This window comes from Zalophus californianus, chromosome 1 (assembly GCF_009762305.2).
Source record: "Zalophus californianus isolate mZalCal1 chromosome 1, mZalCal1.pri.v2, whole genome shotgun sequence".
In the NCBI taxonomy this organism is placed as follows: Eukaryota; Metazoa; Chordata; class Mammalia; order Carnivora; family Otariidae; genus Zalophus; species Zalophus californianus.
This window is the reverse complement of record NC_045595.1, coordinates 208,897,875-208,924,691: the sequence shown is the minus strand read 5'-3', so window position 1 is coordinate 208,924,691 and position 26,817 is coordinate 208,897,875. Positions and strand designations below refer to the sequence as shown.

General features: G+C 47.1%; 1 protein-coding gene across 9 annotated transcripts in view; it reads left to right on the top strand.

Moving 5' to 3' along the window:
* Positions 1-26,817, top strand: part of ERG (ETS transcription factor ERG) — a 252,399-nt gene that overhangs the window by 179,906 nt on the left and 45,676 nt on the right. For 8 of the 9 annotated variants that reach the window (XM_027584632.2, XM_027584631.2, XM_027584639.2 and 5 more), the window contains one exon: positions 15,402-15,619. In XM_027584632.2, coding sequence (XP_027440433.1) covers positions 15,402-15,619 — 218 coding nt within the window. Of the gene's footprint in view, positions 1-14,862; positions 14,887-15,401; positions 15,620-26,817 lie in introns of those variants that run through there. The other variant, XM_027584638.2, reaches the window with a different exon arrangement.

The window sequence follows — 26,817 nt, the reverse complement described above, 5'->3', positions numbered from 1 at the left end:
TTCATAAAGTACATTATCGCTATAAGACTGTGGGTTACTTCAGAGAAGATGGACCATGTCCCAGCCAGTTTAAATCCCTGCAGCGGTGGTCCCCAAACTTGTGGCTTCAGGACTCCTTTACATCATTAAAAATGATTGACGTTGCTAAGAAGCCATTGTTTATAGGAATTATATCTCTTGACATTTACTGAATTAGAAACAAAAACTGAGATGTTTTGGACACAATTATTTATGAATTCATTTAAAAATAACAGTAATAGACTCATTATGTGTTAATGTAAAGAACACATTTCTGTGAAAAACAACTGTATTTCCCCAAAACATATTTAGTGAGAAGAGCGGCATTGTTCTATACTTTTGCAAATCTCTTTAATGTCTGGCTTAATAGAAGACAGCTGGATTCTCGTATCTGCTTCTGTGTTCAGTCTCCACTGCTGTCACATGTCCTGTAGCCTCTGGACAGCTTCACTGCACTCCTGTCAGAGGCTCAGAATGGAAACGGCAGATGACATCTTCGTATGTTACGAAAACAGGGCGGAGCAGCAGATTGCCTGGAAGGGTGCTGGGACCCCCAGGTGGTTCCTGGAACACACTTTGGGAGCCACTGATCTGTAGTGCTGAGTCTGGTACCTCACACTCTGCTGGGCAGGTGGGGACAGCAATGAACGAATTGGACACATTCTCTGCTCTCTGGGAACTTCTAGCCAGCGACAGGCTGAATGGTGCCCCCATATTCATGTGTTAGAGTCCTAAGCCCTTGGGACCTCAGAACGTGGCCTTATTCAGAGAGCCAGTCTTCGAAGTGGTTGTCCAGTGAAGATGACATCCTCAGGGTGGCTCTAATCCGACATGGCTGGTGTCCTTAGAAAGAGGGGAAACTTGTCCGAGACACGGACAGGGGTCCCCTCTGTGAAGCCGAGGGGAAAGACTGGGAGCAGATCCCTCCCTCACAGCCTTGGGAAGGAACCAACCCCTCTGGCACTGTGATTTTGGACTTCTAGCCTCCAGAGCTGTGAGGAATGAAATTTCTGTTGCTTAAAAATGCCCCCCCCCCCCCAATCTGGGCTACTTTGTTTTAAAACCTTAGGAAACTAGTACCCAGATGATGCACTGAACCTGGACACTGGATTCAGATTCCTTAGCAAGAGGGACATCGCCCTTTATCAACGAGGAGGCACATTCCACTGATAAAGCTCTGAGAATTTGGGGTTCTCGATAGGCAAGCAGAGTAGAAACCGTTCTTCTGAACGCCTCTGTCCTAAAGCAGGTTTATCCTTTTGTTTAAAGAGGAAATAGCTGGTCACCTGAATCCCTTCTCTGGCTCTGAAGCTTTTGCTGGGGCATGAGGTGAGCCGAGTGGAAGTGAGACCTGCTGTCTGCAGCTTGCTCGCCATCTAGAGCTGTTAACACCTGCACACCTCACAGCATCTGCTCCCAGGGTTAAGCCCTGATTTGAGGACCGGGGAGCACTTCGGTGCTGTTGTTCATTTTAACTGCCCAGTGGTTGGTTTCCCCGAGGGCTACCCTTTATAGAAGGTGGCCAGGATGCGAGGAAGCCTCAACGAGGTATTTCCTGTATGTGCAGAGTTGCACAAAAATGGTCCTGGCCACGTACCGGCTGTCTGAATGAAAAGCACGCATCCTGAGTTCCCAGAGTTTCTGTGTGTGATGATGCCTGGAAGTTCCCATCGCACAGGGGGCAAAGGACGGCCATCATGTCTTATTAGGTGTGGCTCTTGGTATCCACACGGTATGCATAATGCATGCATTCTGTTCACATTTAGTTTTGAAAACAATACCACTTAAGAGATAGAAAGAATTTTCTTTGCAGAACCCTTATAGGGTTCTCAGGATTATTATACGTTATATCTGTTGTATCTATTGTAATGCAATGTAATATAGATACATTGTATCTATTATACATCTCAGGAAAGAAGACGTTCTCCTGGTTCCCCTTCACTCCCAGGACGCCAGGTCCTGCCCGCGGCTCTGCCCAACCTCAGCCTCTCCGGGATGCCCTCCTCAGCCAGTAGTCACGCTCTCCCTCCCACTGCACAGCACTTCCTCCCTGCTGCTGCTGATCCCAGTGTCCCACCTCAACCCCGGAGCCCTCCTCTGCCTCAGTGACCTGGGAGGCTCACGCCCCAGGAGTCCGTTGGATTGCTCCCTCATTTCCTTAAGTTTGCTCAGGCCTCGCCTTCCCCACGAGAACCTCGCTGACCACTCTATATTAAAAACAGCGGTCTGCCCCTCTCCTCCTGGCCCTCCTCACTCCGCTCTGCCTTCTCCTTCTTTTCAGACCCCTTACCACATTTTAACCCAGTTCCCAGAACTTCTTGTGTGTGCAGTTCACCTTAGTAATCTTATCCATCGGGATTTGGACTCCGTAGCTCTGGGGCAGGGTTTGGACTCTGTATATACAACAGGGTCCCAGGGGATGTGGATGCTGTCGGTCCCAGCATCTGACTTTGAACAGCAAGGTTCTAATGCACTCTACAAATACGTACTTATTTATTTTGAATTTTATTTTATTTTAAAGATTTTATTTATTTATTTGAGAGAGAGAGAGTGAACGAGAGAGAGAGAGCACAAGCTGAGGGGAGGGGCAGAGGCAGAGGGAGGAGGAGGCTCCCCGAGGAGCAGGGAGCCCGATGCGGGGCTCGATCCCAGGACCCCGGGATCACGACCTGAGCTGAAGGCAGACGCTTAACCGACTGACCCACCCAGGCGCCCCTTTATTTTGAATTCTAAAGTTTGTCTATTGCCTGTGCTTGAATAGGTAATGAAGGGAAAGCTGGACATATAGATTTGATGGCGCTACAGAGAACTCATTGCCTGGCAAGGCAAAGTCTGCCCCAACTGCAAGGTTGGAGGAGAATTCATTAAATACTTAAGTAGGGATGGCTGTGTTTTGTCACCTCCATCTGCCGAGAGGCACATGGACACACATATACTCTTTTGCTTGGAATCAAAAATGAAGGTTAGTGACGTTAACATGAGTGCAAATCCAGCGGACGTTAGTGAGACCCACGTGCAAGGATGAGTTCTGTGGAAGTGCACTGTGATTGTGGGAATTCGGCATCAGCGTCAACTGCGTTAGGAGCAAGCCAGCCTCGGATGTCAGGGCCCATGGGAGCCTGTCTTGACCGGGACTTTAGAGGGGTGTTAGTCTGCTCACTTTTAGATTGGGAGCTCCCGGTATAAGATTCAACAGGGGCAGAAGTGGCTTCGTGACTTCCAGCTACATGGCGCTGCATACATCATTTTAATTTTTAAATTATTTTAAAATGCACCTGTGCTTACAGTAGTGCTCAGTGCAAGTCTTCCGGTTAGAAGACTGGGAAGGCAAATCATCTTTTATTCTAAGTAAGTTGCCCTTTTTAAGTAGACAGAGCCACATGTGATATACACATAGGCTGGTTCTGCAAAATAGGTTTGTGAGTAACACAGAAAACCCCACCCATTTGACAGGAGCTAGCTCTGCATGGGCCACAGGGCTTGGCAGGCAGGTTCCCACCCCTCATCCACCTGGGAGGTATCTTTGTGCAGCGTGGGCCTGTACAACTGGAAACTTCCTCTCTCGCATGGAAAAGATGGGTACACATGGACATCAGTGGTTCTGCTTTCTCCATGAGTGTTTGGTGCAATAAGTAAAGAGGTCCCAAATAAGGAGGCAATCCAAGAGCCGAGGTTTTGATCCTTGCGTAGGTCTCATGAAAATTTTTAGGCCACCTGCTGTTTTGCAGAGTTTTAAAGAGTGATTTTGACTTCCTAAGTAGACCAATTTACAGAAGGGCTCAAGCTAGACTCTAAGCACTGTTAGTTATGATATATGTAGGGGTCGTTTCAAATTGTCGGATGAGTTTACGATGAAGAATTTCAAACATATTAGGTTTTGAGATCAATGCTCCCAGAGTCGTAAAATTCAAGTCTCATTGGCAACCAGCTTGTTGGTGCATGAAAGTGTTCCAGTGGCGGGGTACTCCCTGGTGCTCGATACTACATCATGGGAGAAGAATGAGCTCAGCCCAGAGAAGGGACAAAGGTGATGATACCCTGGCTACTTGGTCTCCTTCCTGGGCAGCAACAAGGGTAGATTTATGTCCTGGAAAATCTTTTGCAAAGCACAGGCTTTGCCTCCCGGCCCCAGGGAGGGCGGCATCATCGCTCACAGAGCCGAAGCAGAAGTTTGGCAGGAAGGGGACCCTCACAGTGGGTGAGCGCCTGGCTCCGTCCACAGTGGGAGTCGGTGTCTAAGAGAGAAAGTGTCCATGTTCGACTCTGCTTTATATGGTGTGCAGTCTGTGCCAACAATTATTTGGGGATCGGGATGGGGATGGAAACAAGGAGGTCTTTGGACCTTATGAGTCGTGGCGGGGGACTTCATACCTGTGCTCCCTCCCTCACCCGATCGTCCTGGCTTCTGCAGACTTTGGTCAGTAGGACCATACTTTGTTATTACTGCTGTGCTTTATGTGCGAAGCAGCCCCGGAGTTCTCACGCAGGAGATTAGGTCGTAACCACACCTAAACACATGAAGTGAGCTCTCAGGGTCTTGCCTACCTTCTCATGGTGAGCAAGGAAGAGGAAGTCCACAGGACATGGGAGATTACACTCTGGGACAACACGGACAGAGCCTATAGTTAACCTCTAAGCTGAACTTACAAAACCTTTTTGGCACCCGAAGCGCAGGGGGATAGATCCCCCGCCCCCCACCCCTCCCCCATGGCCACATCTCCGCATCTGCTCGGAGATAGAGAAAGTGGAGCTTGCAGTTTGGACCTGGCAGGAAGAGTATGTCACTAATTAAATAAAATAGATCTCATTTGGGAGCAAGAAGGGACTTTAGGAAACCTCAGAAGAGCAGAACCTCATTTTGGAGGTTAAGAGTCACGGCCCCAGGCCTGAGCTGTGCTGAGGGAGCAGATGCGTCTGGACCCGGCGACCTCGTGTTCTTACTGCTGTTTTTACACCCCAACGTGCCCCCTCCTGACACGTGCATGTCGGATCTGCCCTCATACACCCATTTGGGAGGAAGTGCCTCCATTTTGTTTTTAAAGTAAGGCTGCTGAACTGCTCCCTTTTGTAAGGAAATTTGGATTGGGAGTTTGAAGGCACGAGAGCGAAGCCCGATGAGAATGAGCTGAGCCAGCAGCGCTGTGGGCGGAGGCCGGGACATCTGCTGCTCCTAGCTTGTGCTTGCCCGGGTTTTCCATTGTGCCAGAACTTTCTCATGAATAAAATTCTTGGAATTTTATCGAAAACAATGAATCCATGTGTCAAAGATTCATGGATGAGACCAATTCCAGATGTGCAATGCACTGTATTTTTAGCATACGCATGTGTGTTTTGAAAAGGCCAAGCATAGCGCCGCCTGTTTTTCATGGAGCTCCTTCTGAAGATGAGAGGGATGATAGGCCGTCCCGCCCTTCGTGTTCAGAAATAGACTGTTCCAACAGAGGAAAAATGCAAAAGACCGTGGGTGGTGTTCTGAGGGTCCTGTGTGCCTCTTGAAAGCTGAACCATTCCAACCTGGCGAATGAGCTTCAAAAATGAGGATAGCATGGTCCCATGAGTTTCTTAGCCAAGCTGCTGTAGAAACACATCCTTGTACAAGTTTATTAAAAACCCATGAGGTTTTAGGGAAGGTTAAGATAGAAAGCATCAGGGATCCCACATGTTGGAAGAGAAGACATTTTGGGGAGTTAGAGGAACATCAACTGTGTGCCATGGGCTATTCTAGGGAAAGAATTAGGGATTATGTTATAAGAACATGGGGTCTCCATCCATCCAACCATCCGTCCATCTATCCATCCATCCATCTATCCATCCACCCATCTATCCATCCATCTGGCCGTCCATCCATCCATCATCCACCCATCCATCCATCCACTCATATAGACAATACCAACAGCATGCCAAGGGATGTACCAGTAGTTGAAGCTACAGTTTTGACCAGAGGATCCAGATACTTTATCACATGAAACTTATATTTAGTTGATATCAAACTAATGTAGAATTACAACCAAAGACCCTACAAGCACTGATCAGGAACCAAAAAGGTTGAATCACGTGGGGCTAAAGTGACTCATGTCCTCTTTACAATAAAAGCAGAGGTGCTCGCTTATTCTCTGACCCATGTTAGATAAAGGTACCTGGCTTTTAAACGTAGTACTTACAAAGATAAGTGACTAATTGCACATAAGAGAATCATACTTTTCTGGCATCTGGCTTGCTAGAACAACATGACTAGAAATAGTCCAAACCACTGCTTGAACCATGTGGAGAATTCAGGTCAGGCACATCAACTTTCTGTAATGTGATAATAATTGAAATACAACATTAAAATTTTAAAAACCTTTTACATATGCTGGCTCATTTGGTCCATTTAACATCCCTGGTTGGGAGCTGGGCATCTGTTATCAACGCTGTCTTTGTAGTTGAAGAAATTGAGCCTCCATCAAGAGTGAGGCAGTTCTCTTTGCCCTTGAATATGCGAGTATGCAATATCCCCAGTGCACGTGGGATGTTATTACAGAGTGGACTCTGATTCAGCAGGGCTGGAGACCAGAGTCTGCATCTCCAACAAGCTCCCATCCTTGGAGCAGAAAGAGGTCCCCAAAGTTCCCAAGGTGGCACAGGGAGCAAGGGCAGAATCTGGCTTCAAACTCGGGTCTTCAGACTCCAGAACCAATGCCCCTATGCTCTACTGTGTTATTTCCTACATTGTGGTCATCTTCATGTTTGTCCTAAACTTGGTTATAAAAAGTGAAAAGAGGGGCGCCTGGGTGGCTCAGTTGGTTAAGCATCTGACTTTTGATTTCAGCTTAGGTATGACCTCGTGGGTTGTGGGATCGAGCCTCACATTAGGTTCTGCACTCAATGGAGAGTCTGCTTCTCTCCTCTCTCTCTCTGCCCTTCTTCAATCTCTCGCTCAAACAAATAAATAAATCTTTAAAAATATCTTTAAAAAGAAAAGAAAATCTTTTCATCTCAAATGAATTACCTAAAAATAAAAACTGGATAAAAAGAAGATGAAGGCTTTTGATGACTAATCTCTGAGTGTTCTCTGATGGCGGTGATTTGGAAAACAAAACCAAACATGGAGCTCCAGCCCCACACAAAGCCAAGGGCACAGGAGGGTGTGTGTGTAGGGGGGAGACTGTGGTTGCATTGTTTGCGTTCACTCCAACCTAAAACTTACAAACAGGATGCTTCCACACATGTTTTCACACTTTTTATTCATCTCTAAAGAAGGAAAGAAACCTGTTGGGGGGAAAAGAAATACATTTCTTTGTAGGAGAACAAAGAAGCTATTAACATCACTTACATATTGTTCCTTTAGGTTTTTTTTTTTTGACCTTTTTATTGAGGCTTGATTGACACACAAAAAGCCATATGTGTTTAATGTATACAACTTAATGAGTCTGAGATGAGTATCCACCCATGAAACCACCACCGCAATCCAGGCCATAAACAACATCCATCACCTCAACAAGTTTCCTTCCTCCCTCTTTATTTATTTATTTTTGTGTGTGTGATAAGAACACTTAACATAAGATGCACCCTCATAGCAAATGTTTTAAGTCGACACACAGTGTGGTTAACACCAGCCCCAAGCTGCGTGGTGGGTCTCTGGGACACACTCATCTTGCACATCTGTAACTGTGCACCCTTTGATTGCTGGGAGAAATAGTCTCCTTTTGCTCTCCTTTCAAATATTCGAAAGGGCATCCTGCGCTTCACCGAGCAAGTGAACAGAAGTTGTTTTAAAATTATGTTTGCTGGCTTTCTAATTGCTCCAGGTTCATTGAAAGCTCATTTTCATTGTGTGAGTTAGAACTACTCTTTCTTGGAAATTTTTCTGCAAAACTCCAGGCCCCAGTGAATGCTTTTTCCTTGCTTTGGAATTCTCATTTTCCAGGAAGCCTTATTTTATTTGTGTGTTCCTAGCTACATAGAGTCCCCAGTTTATGCCTACACAGATTTAAGGCAAGACCCTGTGCGGTCATGTGCTCCATGAGGGTGACTACGGACATATTACCAGTGACACAGCTTCTGGATTCCTGGTCACTGGCTGCAAAACCCAATGATCTCCTAAGCATGGATCTTTTGTTTTGATGTGATAGACGTTTTTGGATCCTACTTATTGCGTTATGCCGGGGCTGTAATGGGATTTCATGACTTTAATGGTTAATAGGAACATCAGCAAACACGGTGTTTTTCTGATGCTAGTAACACATGCAGAAAGGATCCTGCCCTGAAGGTGCTTATATTTTAATAAATGCAGGAGTTGGGGGAGAAGTATCTGAGCAAAGATAATTCCGGGGGCTGCCTCGGCCTGACCAGAGCCAAGGAGACACCCCATGAGTTCAGACCAGAGAAGTTGGACAGGAAGTCATCAGGGGGCCCATCTTCATCTCATTGTTTTCCAGAGGGATATACTGAGCAGAGGGAAAGGACCTTCTAGGATGAGACAGGAAGAAATGAGGAAAGATGGAGAGGGGAGAATTCAGGTTCTCTGCATCATCTAGGCAACATCTGTCCCAGTGAGTGTGGGAAATATGTGAAGGTCCTCTCAAGTGCTCTATGAGTAAATATGATGATGGCTGGCTGGATGGATTGTAGACAGAGAGGTGGGTGTATATCAGTGTGTGTCAGTGTATCCGCACACCTGGATGTATCTCCTTATCCCTGTTCCAGTCCCGTGTCTCGTTCTAGTGCAGAGCTAGCACTGTGTGTTGTCATCTTGTCCGAGACCTAACAATACCATATTGGAGAAATACGCTCTTTAAATGGACTTCATTTGCCTACGTGCATTTTTTCCTTTGAGGTTACTCCAAGATTTTTTATATTTTTTGAAGGACTGAAATAGCAACGTGTTAAATGAGAAAAACATGACACAAAGCTAGATGCTGCATTTAATCTATGATTTTAATGTTTCCCGCACTGAAGAGTTAAAAGAATACCAAGAAAGGGCAAGCGTGATTCACGCCCAGCTTGACAAGTCCTGTGTAACTTAATGTTTGGCTTTGTGTGTGTGTGTGTGTTGTGATGAAAGGATACACTGGTCAGATGAATTTTCTTATTACATGATATGTTGGCTGTATCTGAATACAAAAATGCAAAAACACACACGTTTAGAATAAAAACTCCTCTGAGCAGTTGGTGTGTGGTTTTTGGGTGAATGGTGGGGGGTAGGGGTCTCCCCTAGGTGCACTGTCTGTTCTGTTTGTGTTGCTTTTTTCTCTCCCAAATGTGAGTAGGAGGTGACTTTCCAAAAGCCTCCACTGCATGGGGTCTGCCTCAAAGAGAAGCTATAAACAATCAAGCTTGAGACAACCTAATAAATAGTTTTCCGGTATCATTAGGTCTGCAGACATCCATTTAGGGCCACCAAGTGGCATTGGCTCTAGCATATTTATAAATGGTGTTCCCACCTGCCCTGTTTTTCCTGTGTATTATTCGCTGAGAGAAGTCAGGCATCCACCTGTGATGAGCGCATTCCAATACGCAATCATCAGTTTGAGTCTGAATAATCTGATTGACCAAAGAAAAGAACAGCTGTTGATTATGTAATATGTGGATTACATATTTATATATGTAATATGTTGATTATGATTTGTTGATTATGTAAGAAATACTGAAACCTATCTGGGGCCTAATTGCTGCACAGCTTGTAAGTTCATGGGAGAGTCTGTTGGACTTAGAGGGTTCATTTCCATCTTCTGCTGATACTTCAGTTCCATCCTAAATCCTGGGATTCTGGGCATTTATGCCTCACTCTCTCCCACCTCTTCCTTGTACAGCCTCTCTTTCTAGATGGTTCCATCTCTTATCTATGATAACAGCTCTGCTCTTTCCATGGCCCTGACAAGACCGGGTCAGGAAGCCCTCTGCATGTGACCTCCATTAGCCTGACCTCTCCTTCCTTCCCATAAGGTCCAGGCAGTGTCGGGGGTGAAGCCTTACAGAGGGATGCCACACAGAGCTCTGGACCCTGCTTCTATCTAGTCCGCACGATTGACGTCACTCTTCTCCTCAATCACACTTTCTCATCCAGGAATGACGACTGACTTTATGGGACTGTTGTCAGAACCGAGTGACCATATTTCATAGATTTAAGATGCCACTGGTTATAAAATGAACCGTTATTTCATCTGCCACCAAGGAGGAAGACGTGCTGCCCATAAAGTATGGCACACCATTGACTGTAAGATGCATCCAGATTTCAGAGCTGGGAAACTGAAAAATGGTGTATCTTAAAGTCAGTGACATAGGCTGGGTGCCTGGGTGGCTCAGTTGGTTAAGCGACTGCCTTCGGCTCAGGTCATGATCCTGGAGTCCCGGGATCGAGTCCTGCATCGGGCTCCCTGCTCAGCAGGGAGTCTGCTTCTCCCTCTGACTCTCTCCCCTCTCATGCTCTCTTTCTATCTCATTCTCTCTCAAATAAATAAATAAAATCTTAAAAAAAAAAAGTCAGTGACATAGGCTTTAAAAAGAAATGCATGCAAAGCGCTTCATTAACAGGGAAACCTGGGTGTTCTGTGATGGATCAGCTGTTTGTGAGTCCAGAGAAAGTGGCTAAAAGATCTCTTACTCATGGCAGCATGTGGAGTTATGTGATGCACCAAATTCTCCTTGGCTCTGCGTGGGAGAAGTTTAAGGAAGAGTTTTGTGTTGGGTGCTAATGTGCTGAGAAGCCCAGTGGAAGAGGCAGGCTCCTGATTTCAGATGACACGGGCTTCCTGGAGTGGACACTGTGTTGTGACAACGAGGACTTCTTTAAGAATGTTTTCTAAAGCATGACCATCATCTTACTCAGCGTGCTTGTTCCATTTAGTTTTTCCACTTGTTTTCCTAACTATTGGAGGTGCGTGACACTTGAGGAAGCTGGAGATGGGTTTGGGAATCCAGTTCTGTAGACGTTGAGTTCTGGCTGTCTTCTGAACTTTTGAAAACCATGGAAGGACTGTGTCCCTCTGTGGGCTTCACTTGGCTCCAGCTGTGAAAGAGCTGAGCATTCTGAGACTTGCTTCCACATCAAGCCCGGTTTTCAGGGAAATCTAAGTACGTTGGGTTCTCTGGATTAGCAATATAGTACTTTTAACCATGGGGGATCACGAATTAGAAGCAAATAGGAGCCCAGACCCCATTTTTCTAATTCTTTTCCTGGAAATATAGGAGCCTCTCAAAAATATTCATCTGTTACAGAAAGGAATTCATCTGCTTCAGGATCCCTGACATCTTTTGCCGAAAATGTCAGTGTGCTTACAAAGTGCATTCGACTTTTTATTACTATCTTTTTAATCTCAGCATTTGGATCCTCTGCTATACCCACAACTAGTTCCTTGAAAATAAATCAAATTTTTGTCTCACATTATGGAATACCATCCAGCTGAGAACTCCCCCACTTTCTGGAACTATCCGTCGACGGTTGTCCCATGACCAAGATCCAAAGGAATGGTCCTCGTCTGTTATTGGTGTATTCAGTATTCATATGAAATAATAAACACTCTAGCAGTAACACATCAGCACCTTTAGTTTGGGGGCAATTTGCTTAGAATTTACGTGTGTCTCATAAATTCATAAAAAATGACATTGGTAGTCTGCCACTTGCCACATCGGACTATCCCAACTTTCCAGGAGCTACAGAAAAAAACATGCCCACACACTAGCACACACCAATCTAAAGTTCAGGTCTTTTTATAGTAACATAGAGGCAGGCATATTAAATTATGATGCCACATTCCTGCCAGGTTTTGACTTTTTTTTTTTTTTTTTTTTTTTTTTTTGAGTTCTCTGCTATAAAGCAACCAAAGCAGTTTCCCCAGTCCCGCGCCTGGCCGAAGGTTCTGAGAGCATAACCTATACATGTTAACTCAGGCATCAGCCAGCACCTTGGCAGGTAGGCAGGTAGGTAGGTGAGGTGGCCATGGATGAGGAGGGAAGCCAGGCGGCAGGCAGGGAAGTAGGGACAGTGTCAGTCAAGGCCAGAAGTCCCTTGCTGAGCTGGAGTTGAGGGATTCATGTGTTCCTGGTTACCAGCTTGCATTCAGAGCTCCGTTCTGGTTTTAATCCTACTGGGCGAGATTCTCTCCCGCTTTGAAGTCCCAGAGCTGCCGGGGCGGGGGAATCCTATGCAGTAGGCTTTGTCATTCGTATCGAACCAAAGGGATGATGAAGCCCGCATCTCGTATTATAGCTAAGTCTAATGGATGAACAAAGAGATTCTGTTGCTCTGTGGCGTCTACTGCTTGCTTGCTTCTGAAGAGCAGCGGTTAATTCTAGTGGTTATCCTATTGAAGTAGGTCTCTGAAAATCACCCTCCCCTCCGGCTTCTTTTTATTCCCCGCATTGTTAAAATGGGCTACATGGGCACGTGCGCGTGTGTGCGCACGCGGATGTGTGTGTGTGTGTGTGTGTGTGTGTGAGAGAGAGAGAGAGAGAGAGAGAGAGAGAGAGAGATTGATTGATTTTGTGTGTTTCCTTTTCCTGACCTGTACCTTAATTCTAGGTGTTCAGCATTCTTGGGTTAGTTATAATCACTTTGGGGCATGCTTTTTTTTTTTTTTTTTTAATTGCTCTATCTTTCCACAATGTGGATTATCTTTCACTCTTCTTGAGATGTTTATCCTGAAGCTCCCTCACTTTGTGGGCCCTTTCTCCTCTAGTGAACAAAAGCAACCTTTGATATTCTGAATCACATCACCTTTCTCATTTTTTATGCAGTGTTCCCTTTGAGGAGAATTTTAAGCTATGAAGAAAAGATGTGTGTCTCCCTTATCTTTAGCTTTGTACGTTTTTTTCCCCCTAAATCGATCTCAATTAACTTTGATTTCTTTCTTTAGAAAACCATGTGCTGAAATAATGCTTTGCCAGATGTGGGAATGGTTTCCTCACCCTCCAAACACATACTGGAGCCTTGTCTTAGTTCTACGATTTTGATCCCCTTTTTAAACCTCACGCTCCATTTGCTTGGTTCCTGGAAGGGTTTGCACGAATACCCGGCTTTACCTTGGGAGGTCTACTAATATTTTGACATCGTGACCCTTCCTGTTGTGAAAATCTTTTTCTTTTTTCACTTGTAATTTAAAACTGAGCCTGTCCCTCACACCTCCCCTGTTTCTTCCAAGTTCTGAGATCAATCGCACATTTATTCATGTTTCTCTTCACGGGCGAGCCGACGCTAACATGACGTAGTGTATTATCCCCCTCGGAGCTGGGCTGGGAGTCTGCGGGACCAGGTGGCAGTGGGGGGTGGCTGTCAGCCTTGTCTCCCGTTCTGAGCGTGCGAAACCTCTCTGTGCAGCGCTGCTATGGGAAGGGAGACTCTGTTCTGCAAGCATTATATAAGCAGCTTTGGTTTATGTCTTTATTAAAGAGCGCTCCTGCACTAAGTCCGTGCCGTGATGCCGATTTCACATTTACACCCACATCTGAAGTTTAGATTCCTCAGATTCCTTCCCTCCCCTTGTGCCCCGGGGAGAGAGCCATGTCTTCATGTTGTCCTGACGTCTCCCGTGCCCATTGCTACACATTGAGCTTCGGTGTTGCTCTCTGTGGTTTCTGTGTTTGGTTTTGCCCTGTATTCAAAGACGCCTTAGTTGTTGTTTGTTTGTTTTTTTTTTTTTCCTTCCTCGCATCTGATTCTGGCTGGCTGGCTGGCACAGCCTGTCCTTTTGTATGTTTTGTGTTACCGTTTCAACCGCCAGCTCACTCTTGCCCCACGTGTCCCACGCTGTGATTCAAGGGATTTTTAAGAAGTTGGGGGTAGTGGGGTGTTACGTATGCACAGGCACCTGGCCACCACTCTGGGGGCCAGAGCCCTGTTTGTGCCTTGTGGTTCTTCCTACTCACTGATTCTCAGCGCAAGGCGTCTGGTAATGAAGTTCACGTACTTGTGAAGTTAGTCCTTGGGTAGGTGGGGGACCAAGTGACAGAGTACACACCGGGTTTGGAGGGGTCCTTTGTGAAATTGCATGTGTTCCCTAAGCATCCTGCTACTTCTGGGTAAGGAGGGAGGTCTGTATCTTAGAAAGACTGCTTCGTAAGGCTCTGTGACTAACGGGGAGCGCCCTTATTTATTTAAATATCAACCTGAAGAAGAAGAGGGGAGTGCTAATGTAACAATATCCCAAACCAAGAAATGTAAGAAAGGCATCTTCGTGGTCTGAGGGAGTGAGTGATAAAACACCAGTCCGACATGTCCCTAATTCCACAGCTCACTTTCAGGTGAGTCCTGGACCTTTCTGGAGCTCACATTTTCTCATTTGGGGATGAGAAGTTTGGACTGAAGTTCTCCACAGTACCCCCGCCCCAGCATCAAAATTTCCATTTTCTTTTAAAGTATGACCTGAGCAGCATTTGCTTCTCACCAGTTAGTAGCCATACTGAGGATGCCAAAGGGATAAAATAAAAATGATCTATCACACGGGTTTTTTTTTTTTTTCTGTGATAGAAACCAAAATTGGATCGTCTTATAGTTCTTCTGCTACACTGGTATATCATTCAAGTTGTTGAAATTTACAAATCTAATTTTCCTTTGCTGATTTGGACATAGAATATGTAAGTGTAGCCATAGGCTAACCACTTGTGCGACTTAAAGCCCCAGAAGAATTGATGATACAACAATGAGGAATCTCTGTTTTCTTTTTCCCAAATCACGCAAAGGACCAAAGATATGAACAGAAAATAAAGGAGAAAAAGAGCTAGTCAGTGATCCAGATATTTTAAACATCCTGGTATTTGGAGGCATCTGGATAATTCACAGCTTTTTTTTTTTTTTTCCTGGTTCATTTATCATCCAGATGTTCGCCATCATGGAAGTACCGCTCGAAACTCTATTTCAGCTAATAACTTCGAAGTGGAAAAATTCGTATCTTTGTACGTTTGTCCTCCGGGGCTCCACGTCCCCTTACTCTTCTTCTTCTAAGTGCGTCTTCTTTTAAATCTCCTGGGAATGTGGCTCTTTTGCCAGACTCTTAGGTGTTACCCATCCCATTTCTTTTTTTAATCTCCGTGACCATTCTGTACCTTGTCTGCTTGAATTATAGATTGCATTTGTCAAATAATGACACATGCAATTGGATGTCTTCTAAGACCTTTGAAATTCAACTTCCTTGAGTTGAGATTAAAGTGGGTATTATCTGCACTGCTGCAGTCAAGCCGGAGATGCTCGGAGACCCGCAGGAAAGTTTTTCTGGGCCGGCTGGTTCCAACTGTTAGAGTCTGGAGGGAAGAAAACCGGCTACTTTTTTCTCCTCAGACATAGAACTGGATATACCATGAAAGCTCCCTAAACTGTGGCCCCCAGTTAGAAATGACTCTAAAGTCAGCAGCTCTTTGAAACATGCCTGTCCTTCGGCGTGTCCTGAATGTGTGTTTCTTTGGGCATTCAGGAAGCGTTATCGGTTGTGAGCGAGGACCAGTCATTGTTTGAGTGTGCCTACGGGACGCCACACCTGGCCAAGACAGACATGACCGCGTCCTCCTCCGGCGACTATGGACAGACATCCAAGATGAGCCCACGCGTCCCTCAGCAGGACTGGCTGTCTCAACCCCCAGCCAGGGTCACCATCAAGATGGAATGTAACCCTAACCAGGTGAACGGCTCAAGGTAAGGAGACCCCTGACTCCTCTTCTCCGGGACTTCTGGTTTTCCTATCCCTTGATCAGGCCAAATGGAAATGAGTCACGCTCCTCCAAGGAGTGTTTCAGAAAGCAAGGCCATAGAATGATAACATTGGGCGATGCTGAGAAAATGTGTTCTCCAGTGGTTTGCGTTGAGGATAGAGGTTGTAAAACCTCGGTTATATTTACCGAGAACTCTCTTTGAAGATGTGTTCGATTCTATTTCCCAGGCACAAGGGAGGGGGGCCGTGCCCACATATGGCAGAATTCATCCCTGAGGTTTTTATTGCCTGGAAAATAATGCTGTCTTATGTTTTTATGGAGGGAGAGTGTCAACTAGTGACCGGGCGATGCAGCATATGTCCAAGCCGTATGACTTGGCTAACGGGTCTACTTCATATGGCCTCCAACCCCCCCCAACTCCTCCCTCCTCTGTCCCCTTCTCTTAATGCACCACGCTGTTTCTTCTCGTCTTGACTTATGCTTACAACCCTGCTCTGATGGCATGCCTAAGTATTAACTTTCCTGAGTTTGTCATGATATGCCGGTCACGACAGAATGTGTTATCAAATGCAGAATAGTCTCTGACACTCAAAAGCATTTCATCAGCTGTGGGTTTGAAAAGTAAAGTTGATTTTAATTATGATATAATACCCCAGATATATCCAGAAAGAATGTAAAATCTCAGGACAAAGAAAGGATAATTTCTTTCTTTTTAAAAAAATATATTTATTCATTTTAGAGAGAGAGAGAGAAAGCATGAGCAGGGGGAGGGGGAGGGGGAAAGGAGAAAGAGAATCTCAAGCAGACTCCCCGCTGAGCACAGAGCCCAAGGCGGGGCTTGGTCCCAGGACACTGAGATCATGACCTGAGCCGAAATCAAGAGTCGGACGCGTAAACAACTGAGCCACCCAGGCGCCCCAGGATAATGTCTTTTAAATGTTGCACAGTCTGACGTGGGATCATAAGAACAGCTCACACTTGCCAGTGCTGTATCATGTACAAAGCCCTTTTATATCTCGCGAGCTATCAGTCCTCCAAGGAGCCCTGTGAGGAATGCTCGTCCCCATTCGATGGAAGAGGAAACTGAGGCTCAAGCATTTTCTGGCTAAGTCAAGATCACAGCTTAAAGCAACTGGATTCAAACCAGGGGTGTTTGACTCCACACCCAGTGCATTTTCCACTCTGTTGCAACTATAATAGGCCCCTTTTGCTACACATATATCTAATGCTAAATGCGCTTTTTATAATTGTCATGTTTTATAAGCGCTGGAAACCATTGCGTCAACTTGTAGTTGATGAAGGTGCCAAGTCACAGTCCCTTAGCGGGAATGTTGAGGTGAGGTTGACGTGCCAAACAGGGAGACCGCAGATGTTAGAGCTTTCCCTGGCTCTGAGAAGTCCATGACCTTGGTGCCTCTGGCTGCTTCTGGAAAATGGGAACGGTAACTCTGGTGTTGAATCTTGCTATGAGGCCGGTCCTTTAAATGGATTTCAAGCCAAGGCAGGCCCAGCAAGGCGGTAATTCCTAGAGTCCCGAGAGGACGGAAGGACCTTGGTAGAAAATGCTATCAAAGGGTCCAGGATAGCCACGTCCCAGCCAGTGGATGGTTACATGTCCATATTTCACAGGTAAACCTATCCATCCGATAGAATGTTTCCACGGCTCGTTAACTGGTCGTCGTGCTGTGAGCACTGAGAGTACTTAGCACTTCTTCCAAGGCTAGCTGCCCAGAATACATCAGCGCACGTGTGCGCGGGCGTGTGTGTGTGTGTGTATGTGTATTAGAGAGACCTTGCGTGTGGGAGAGAGTGGGAGAGAAGACCTCAGACAAAGGGCACTGAGGTGATTTCCAGCCAGCCATGAGCAGAGTGAGCCGTGCCCTGGCCCTTGTTTCTGGAGCCTGGTCTAAGACCAGCTCCAGGAATTGCCAGCCTGGATTTAGCAGCCTCAGAAGGAGACAGAGCAAGGAGGTGAGGCTGGTGTCACAGAAACAAAACCTTCCCTTGTTTCCGTGGTGCTCTCCCTGCATGTAAATAGGAGAAGCCTGTTGTCTTGCAGGAGAAGTGGGCACCATTGCTTTTCCCATCAGTAGCCGGAGTCCACTTGCCACCTGGATGGGACCGTGAGCCAGCCTTTCCAGCCTGAGGAGGTCCCCACAGGGATTCAGGACAGGAACGCCGAGGCTGGCCAAGGGGCTGGGTCCCCAAGAAGGACAGGGCTCCCAGGAAGCTTCTCCCACATTCCTCAGCCCGGCTGCTGGGGACAGGCCCTTTGGCCATTCCTCTTTAGTGCAAAAGTGGGTCACTTTTCTGGGAAATGCAATTGTTTTCGGAGGAACTGATCAGTTTTCTTGTGAGGGAACAATGGACACCTTACTACCTTCCTTTCTTAGGCCCTCACAGAATTCTAGGATTGCTCCAAATGTTCCCATCACAGGAGTTTCAAAAGCAGTTCCAGCTTTTGAAGCAAACTGTGACGTGTTTTGGTGGTGGACGCCGAGGGAAGTCAGTCTCCTAATCTTTGTCTTCCTCTCGGATCCACGGTGGTATGTTTGGCAGGTGCTGTCCGTGAAGAGAGCACAGCCTACTCCATCTACCTTTGATCAAGGGCCATATGCTTCCTTGATGGAAAATGGCAGACCTGGTATCAAATGGGGGGGAGGGGCCTCAGGAACCTCCGAGGCTTTGTGGAGTTGAGCTCTGAGGCAGATGTCAGCTGGTAACCAAGTGTCATCGTTACCCACCCCCAAGAGACAGGAGGGTGACATGCATGGATCCTCTCTGTAGTAGAGACAGATACAGGGCTCCTGCCCTCCCTTGCCAGAGCTCGGCTGTCTGCCGGAGTTGAGTGGGGCCGGCCGGGTGTGTCCATTGAGTTCTCCAGAGAAACACCCGATAGGCTAGACACTTATTTTAAGGAATTGGCTCTGGCAGTTGTGTGGGCTGTCAAGTCTGAGGTCTGCAGGGCAAGCTGGCAGGCTGAAAACTCAGGTAGGAGTTGAGGCTGCAGTCTTTCTCTTCCTTAGGGAGGGCTCAGTGTTTGCTCTTTGGACCTTCACCGGATTAGATGAGGCCCACCCACAGTATTAAGGATGATTGCCTTTATTTAATGTCAATGGATGATAGATGTTAACAGCATCTGTGCAAAGTCCTCACAGCAACACCTTGATTAGTGTTGGGTTAAGTCGCTGGGTGTGATGCCTTGGCCAGATGGACACAGGAAACTTGGCCATACCTGGTGCTCCCAGACCCTGTGCTGCTCAGTGGTTGGTGGAGCCATTCCTTTCGGACCTCCAAACCGAGGTTCCCCTGGGGTGGTCAGTTCCTTGTCACTAAGGGGCTCGGCCTGGCTAGATGGGAAGTGGTAGAGGGGATGGTACACCAGATCCGTAGTTCACTGGGACCTAGCAGAGTACTGAGAGGTGGGTGGCCAGGCAGAGTCTGCTCTTCAGAGCATGGCAAAGCTGCCTGAACGGGTGTGGAGGAAGGGGATGCTCAAAATCCATCAGCGTAGCTAAGGCTTATTTCATCTAGAGGCCCGACCAGCAGATAGAAGAAGGCTGAGGATCGGACCTGCCGGGTTTGCTGACTCACTGAGTGTTACTTACACACGTCAGTTCCAGCTCAATACAAGAGGACCTGACTCTTGCATTCACTCTGCTTTCATTCTGGAGACCTTGAATGGGCACCTGGCTGTACCAGCCCTACCTGAGATGTCAGGGGAAGGGGCAGAGTTGTGGAGACAGGGGTCCTGCCCTCCAGGTTTCATGGCAGAGACACTGTAGAGGAAGGCGTGAGCACCAGGGACGGGGGTGTAGCTCCTGAACACTCCATCTCCCAGCAGCTTTCCAGAGGCAGCCACCACCTCCCCACCAGCTCCCCCGAGCCAGAAGCCTCAGGCCGGTGTGCCAGGGAGTTAGAGACAGAAGCGAGAAAAGAAGTGTACCTCCTGGCTCCCAGCTCAGCAGTCTCTTCTAATTGTCATAGCTCTGAGCTTTCATGTGGTGGACTTTTATGCGGCACACGCACCTCTTGAAGTCAAGTTCAAGGAGAATTTACCTCAGTCAAAAACTGGACTTTGGCTGCAACATGCGTGCTGTTCCCTTTGCGGCCCCTCATTGCTCTTCAGCAGAGACCCCCAAGGACAGGGGCACTCTGCAGCTTGGGTCTTGCCTGAATCTGACCCAGCTCCTGCTGCATAGAATGCCGTCTTGCCCCTATCCATCCATTACCCGTAGGAGGAAAAGACCAAGTGCTTTGGGAGGAGGGAGGAACTCCGTTCCTCACCAAACAATGGAATTCTACAAAACCTCAGCCCTTATGTGCTCACAAGCTCCTGAAATGAAATACAAGTGGTGAAATGAGATCTATTGCCATTATAATAGTGCTCTATAAAAAATAATAAAAGGAAAACAGGAGAGAAAGGAACCACTGCTTTGTGAGCCAACGGGGAAGTAATTGTGGGTTTGGCTTGGCTGCTACTATATCAGAGGGTACCGTGCATGCAGATACTAATCTCACTGCATGCCGTGTAGACGCAGGACATCATTTCTCAGCCTCAGTAGTCCACGACCACCCTGCCTTCTCCCTTTCTTCACTCCAGCCTGATGCACGAGAAACCCCCACGTGTTCACACAGTGGAGAAGCGTCTGTGCACACTCAAAGCTGAACCAGCTGTTTGCGGGCGCATACACACGGAGCCCCTGCGGGTGGGGAGAGGGGGGCGCGCTGCTCGCCTGGCCTCTAAGCAAGCCCCCTGCTGATGGCCTTAATTGGCTGTGAGGTTGCTAAGGCTGAAGCCACTACAGACAGGCCAAGACACACACGCACACGCACACACACTCACAAGTGCGCACGCACACATACGGCCACAACAAAATTGCCTTCCACAAGTAGGCAGGCAGTCCTGTGTGCAGAGCAGCATCTAAGTATCTCTGACTCAGAGAGCCAGCCAGATCTCAGGCGTGTTGCATTGGACATCTCCTGCATCCTTCCACAGGCGAGGAAAATCCCACGTAGGCCCACCTGGAAGCTCATTGCAGCGGGAACATACTGAATTTGTGTGCCACGCTGTGAATCCTGCCCCAGCTCTGTCCCCAGACCACCTGGGGTCATTAACTTCTCGAGTGAGTCAGTTAGATGCAGGTTCCCTGGTGTGGTGATTCTCAGGGTCAAGCCCCAAGATCAGCAGCATCAGCACCAGCTGGGAGCTGGTTGGACAGGCAGATTCTTGGGCCCACCCCGCACCTCCTGAATCAGACAAGACTCTGGGATGGAGCCCAGCACTCTGTGGTTTAATGAGCCCCCTGGGGATTCCCATGCTCACTGGTCTGAGAACCACTGCTCTGTTGCAGGATCCAGGGAGATGAAAACTGAGTGGCCTGCAGAGTGAAGGTTCTGGGAGAATACAACGTGTGGACGTTGGTCTGCTCCCGGGAGGTCTGTCTGCCGGGGCCGAGGAGCACCTCCCTCCCCTCACACCATAGTGGGGTTTTGCCTGGCTGAGCCTGTGTGGGGGAGCCTGGGTCTTGCCTCTCTATGTGGTCTGGGAAGAAGATTTGTTGGGTGGATAAATCCAGCCTAGCGTCGGATAAGCAAGGACTTTTGACATAACATGTAATGAGCATACAACCTGCAGTGTAATTGGCATCAGACATACTGATTATGCATGCAGCCATTCATTCATCCAACAAGTATTTATTGAGGGCCTACTGTGTACAGTCATTGTTCTAGGTACTTAACAATACAGTCATAAAACACACAAAAATTCTGCCCGGTTATATTCATTTTCTCATGGGGAAGATGGCCACTGAATCAGAAAACTAATTAAAATATATAGCCAGTTAGATCATGGTAAATGTTAAGAATAAAATAAAGCAGGAAAGGGGGTGGCCATTCTAGGTAGGGTAGCCTGAGAGCATTACCTCTAAGAAAGTGACACTTGAATAAAGTCCCAAAGGTAGCGAGGGAGAACGCCCTCTGGTTAAACAGCAGAATATTGCAGGAAAAGGGAGTGCTAAGTGCAAAGGCCCCGAGGTCAGCCTGAAGTGTTAGAGGATAATTGTGACTGACATTTAGTGACCCAAGCCACAAACAGGCAATGAGGTCAAGTGATTGTGGGCTTTACTCTGAGTGAGCTAGGAGACCATTGGGGTGCTGTAGGCAAAGGGGAGGGGTGTGATGTTACTCAGATGTAGCAGGATCTCCCTGGCTCCTGTGTTGAAGCCAAGACCCACCAGGAGGCCCCTGCAGGAGTTAGGGTAAGGGATGCTGGGCCCTGGGTGAGAATGGTAGGGGTGGAGGGTGGGGAAGAGGTGATGGCATTCTGGACGTATTTTGAAGGTAGAACTGATATGCTTTGCTGATGGGTCGGACCTACAGAGTAAGAAAGAAGGAAGTGGGGATGAACCCAGCGTTTGGGGATATACTCCAAACAAAGTGTAAGCAAACCACACTGGGAATCCTCCTGAGATTAGGGCCTGAGCCCCTCCAAGTACCAGCTCAGATGTTGGGGCCACGCATTTAGTGCTCATAAACACCAGGCAGAGGGGGAGGGGCTCTTACCTCCTTGCCCAAGTTCAGTGGATCTTAATTCATGAACCCAGCAGTTGTTAACCACAGTGATTGTGCCTCAGGGGACATTTGGCAATGTCTGCAGACATTATTGATTGTCACAACTGGAGGGTGTTCCTGGCATCTAGTGGCTGGAGGCCAGAGATGTTCAACATCCTATAATATACCAGAGAGGACTCCCCTCCTTCCACCTCTAAAAGAATGTCTGGCCCCCAGTGTCAATAGTGTAAAACTGAGAAAACCTGCCCTAAATTAACATTTAGTTGGTGTTTCCATCATGCACCGTGTTGGCTGCCATGAAGATGGATGAAGAGAAGCTCACGGCCCATCAAAGGTGAAGAAACTTCTGTGGGATCCCGGGACGAGTACAGAACAGAGGGATGTTCAGGGCCCAGCCATAGCAGGCATGAGGGTGTGACCCAGTCCTCGGGGCAGGAAAGAAAGCGTCCAGAATGAGCAACATTCATCAGCAACTTCATAGCACACCGTGATTTATTCATAGATTTCAATACACAATATCCCTTCCAATTTCTTCACTAAATTTATGAAATGGCATTATGATTCTACACCTTTTTTTCCCAGATGAAAACCATTGAGTTTCCAAACGTTTTCATAACTTGCTCACATCCACCTGTCATGGGCCCATGGACTCCAGGCCTGGACTCCTCTCTACTCCCTCAGGCTGCTTCCTTTAGCCAGACAACGGAGCTTCCTCCATGGGACAGGCGAGCTAACTGTTCTATCTCTTGTCTCAGAGGCATTACATCCAAACCCTGACCATTTTGATTTCTTGCAGATAGTACACATTTGAAAACCATTTACTTGCATCTCATTTGAATTTATTACAGCAGGTCAATTTACCTGCACTCGCCTTCACATTACCTTCATCAGATGTCTCCAAACAAAACCACATGTTAAAAACTGTAAGCATGGGGGCACCTGGGTGGCTCAGTTGGTTGGGCATCTGCCTTCGGCTCAGGTCATGATCCCAGGGTCCTGGGATAGAGCCCCACGTTGGGCTCCCTGTTCAGCCAGGAGCCTGCTTTTCTCTCTGCCCCTCTTCCCCGCTCATGCTCTCTCTCTCTCTCTCTCTCTCTGTCTGTCTGGAATAAATGACTAAAATCTTTAAAAAAAATGTAAGCTTGCCATCCAAGTACATTGGTGGCTCTCAGTAAATACTTGCTGGGGTGACATTAAAAATAAAAAAAAGTTCTCAGTATTAGGATGGTGACGGTTCATGGACCCTGATGTCATTTGTGTTGAGCTGTGCCCAGCAACCACCTACAGAATGGAATCTCAGCTGAAGGTCTTTTAATGCCACTTTCCCTCATTTTATGTGCAACACTCAACATTTGGTACTTGAAAGTTGTTTGCTGGGACTGCTCTCTCTCCATGCCTCTCCACTTATACTCATTGAGATTTGACTCAATGTGTATTTTCCTGCAATTTCTATAAGACTTCATGTGTTATGTTAGGACAGTGAAATCTGCAACAGCAATCTCATATGCTCCTTTCTGCCTCAGGGTTCTGAATCGGGTTGGCCTGCAAGATGCCTCCTAATTAGGCTCGGCCGTCTTCCAAGGTGTGGGTGGCACAGTGTTGGAGACTTGCAAGCTGGTGAATTTCCCGAACGGTGATAGTGAGGTCGGTTAGTCGTAGCTTGTCCTGCTTGCAAGGGTCCTTGAGTCAGTTCACTGGGCTGCAAAAATGAGACGTGGACCGAGAGAGCCCCACTCAGGGAAAAGTCAGGAAGGAGACAAAGGCTCTGCTACTGCCTCTCGGTCTGGAGCAGACCTCTCCTCATCCCCTCTCCTCGGCAGCCACTCACTGCTGTCTTTGCCATCTCTTGGGATGTCAAGTGGATGGGCGCCATTTTGTAGCGGAAGAAGGCCTAGGAGTCTTGCTCCCCATTATGGCGCATGGGAATCCCATCGGGTCACTGTGGGTATTGGCGAAGGGATGGGGGACCGCTTTGGCATTTTCTATCTTGAAAGTGAAATAACTTTGGTTAACCAGAATTTATGTAGCCTATTGTGAAAATAAAAACCTGAAGCGCCTTGGTGGCTACTGGGCTTAATTCTCTCCTCTCTGACAAATGAAAGTATTTCAAGAGGAAAAAAAAAAAAAAAAAAAAGACAACTCCCAAGGTAGAAGATATGCCACATCTCATCCTGAGCATGTAACTATTTATAGAGATCCTATTCTGTAGAATATTTTATTTCCAAATGATGAATCCCAAAAGGATGCCATTCTCCCCAGATTTCAAGATCTCGCTGATATCCATTCTCAGCGGTAAAGAGAAGTGAAAACTTCAGTAATGAAACTCAGGGAACCTTCAAACAAACCCCTTTCAGGGACAAAGAACTAACTGTTGGTGAGTTGGTGGTGACTTTTTAATTAACTGAGTCTTCAGCTGCTCTGGAGAGGGGGAAGGGGGCGGGCTGGAGGGAAGAGACTGGGATTCCAGGTGTAAGAGAGCGTATTTAGTAAAAGGGTAAAAATAACACACAGCTGTGAAGACAAACATCTACAGTTTCAGTTTGAGCGGAGAGCTCTCCATGAATCACTGCCGAGCTCCACCCGCTGCTCGGGCCATGGGGTCTGAAGCAGCTTTTCCACTGCCTCTGATTCAGAAATAAAACAGACCCACAAATTACCCCAGCGCTCTCCAGACAATCCCTTCCTTGTCTGGGGTCCTGAAAATACCTTTTGTGGTGACTTACCTCTATTCATGCTATGAAACTCGATTAGGAGTTTGTTCAGTCGATTAAGACTAAGTATGTGCTCTTAGGGTTCTTAGGAAGAAAACCACCTGAGAAGGGTTTTTTGGTGTTCAGGTCTGAGACAGGCCCAGAATGCATGCCTGGGCCAGCCTCCCACGGAGGGCCCTCTCTCGGAACTGACCTCTTTGGGCTTTTAGGGCAGAGCCACCAAGAAAGCCTTTGCATTTCTCTTACGTAGCTTCATCGCCCAATAAGCTAAAAAGAACATTCGGGAAGATAGTGACATTCTAGTAAACAGTGACGAGCTGAAGACTGCGTGAGAGTAACTTAAGCTTGCTTATCCACATAAGAGTCAGGGTGATAGAGAACGTGCTCTTCAAGGGCAAGGGTAGGTGGAGTCAGGGAGAGGGCTTTCTTCACTCAAATGCACACACCAAGAGAATAGGGACACCGGCGAATCCCTAGCACCTGGGACAGGGCCTGGCAGAGAGACTTGCTCCATAAATACTGGTTAAAGGGGCTGAATGAATTGAGAAGACCCAAGGCCAGGGTAAGATATAGGGAGTGTGGGTTTATCCAAAGGTGCTATGGCCCAGTGAAGGGCTTAGGTTGCACATACCCAACATGGGTTTGTTTTTGGGGAAGATCAGTCTGGAAGTAAAGCATGTGGTAGAGAGCAAGGCAGTGGAAGGTCTCTCTTAAGGGCAAGAGGAATTCAGGGGTAAGAAGAAGGAAGGGTCTTGAAAAAATAGGTAGATTTTCAAGAGGATTGTGGGTTTGTCTCTGCCCACTTCTAGAAGTATATGGATGTTCCAGATTGGATTTTGACTTGCTTTGGACTTTTTCTAAGGCCCTAGGGCCTCCGCTAACTGTTGTGAAGTGAGGGTGAATCAGAGATGTAATATGGCTAGTGAGCTCAGGGTTGTCGCCTGGGGCTGTGTTCCACGACCTTCTTGGATAAATGAGGTCCATTCACACAGCACAGACCACAGCGCAGGGCTGAGGCTCCATTCTTGTCAAGCTAATGGTCACGTCTGTGCCATTCACTGTGGGCTCTTTCCATGATGGAATCTCTCCTGCTGTAAGTAGTCTCTGATGTGAGAAAAGCAATGTCAGATGCCGAGTTTATTTTTCAAAAACAAAGCCCCAACTTTAATTTCTCAGTACATTTTCACAGGTGCGTTACCCCTTTTAAAAATAAGGTATTATGTATAGCAACAGCTAAATGAAGCTTTTGTCCCCGGCTGTGTTCCACTTGATCTTAAAACCTCAGACTGACTATTTTCCCAATGGTGCAGCTTCTGTCCTGGTCCTCAGTTCTTGGGCCCACATTGTGGATCAGATTCATTCCTGCTATGCCTCCTAGCGTGGGGACCTCTCCTTGGATTTCCTCCCATGCTCGCCAGTGTAAGCCATCATCTCTGCAGAGCGTGCTCAGTGCCGAGCACCTCAAGGAAGTCTTGTGGGGCGAGCATTTGATAGTCAACTGGAAATTGAGATGATCAAACTTTTTTAAAAAAAAACCTAGACTAATCAAAATTCATACGTATGTCCCCATCAACACGCCATCTTTGGCTTCTCCCTGGAGGACTTGTCTGCACGTGGCTACCCCTGCTCAGCTCACATCTGCAAACCTCTCCATGACTGCCTTCGGTGCCACTCCCAGGATATCCTTCTGAGAATACCCAACAGTAATGAAACAGAGTTTTCTGAGGGTCCATTCAGTTATGTTTCACGTCCATGAGAGTGACTGCTCATGTGGACTTCCCAGGTGAGGTCCTAGAATGTGGTGGCCAAGTGCTTGGACTCAGGACCCCAACAGCCTAGGTTCAAATCAAGTAAGGTCTGTAAATATTTGTTTGCCCACAATGCATTAGGCACTCCG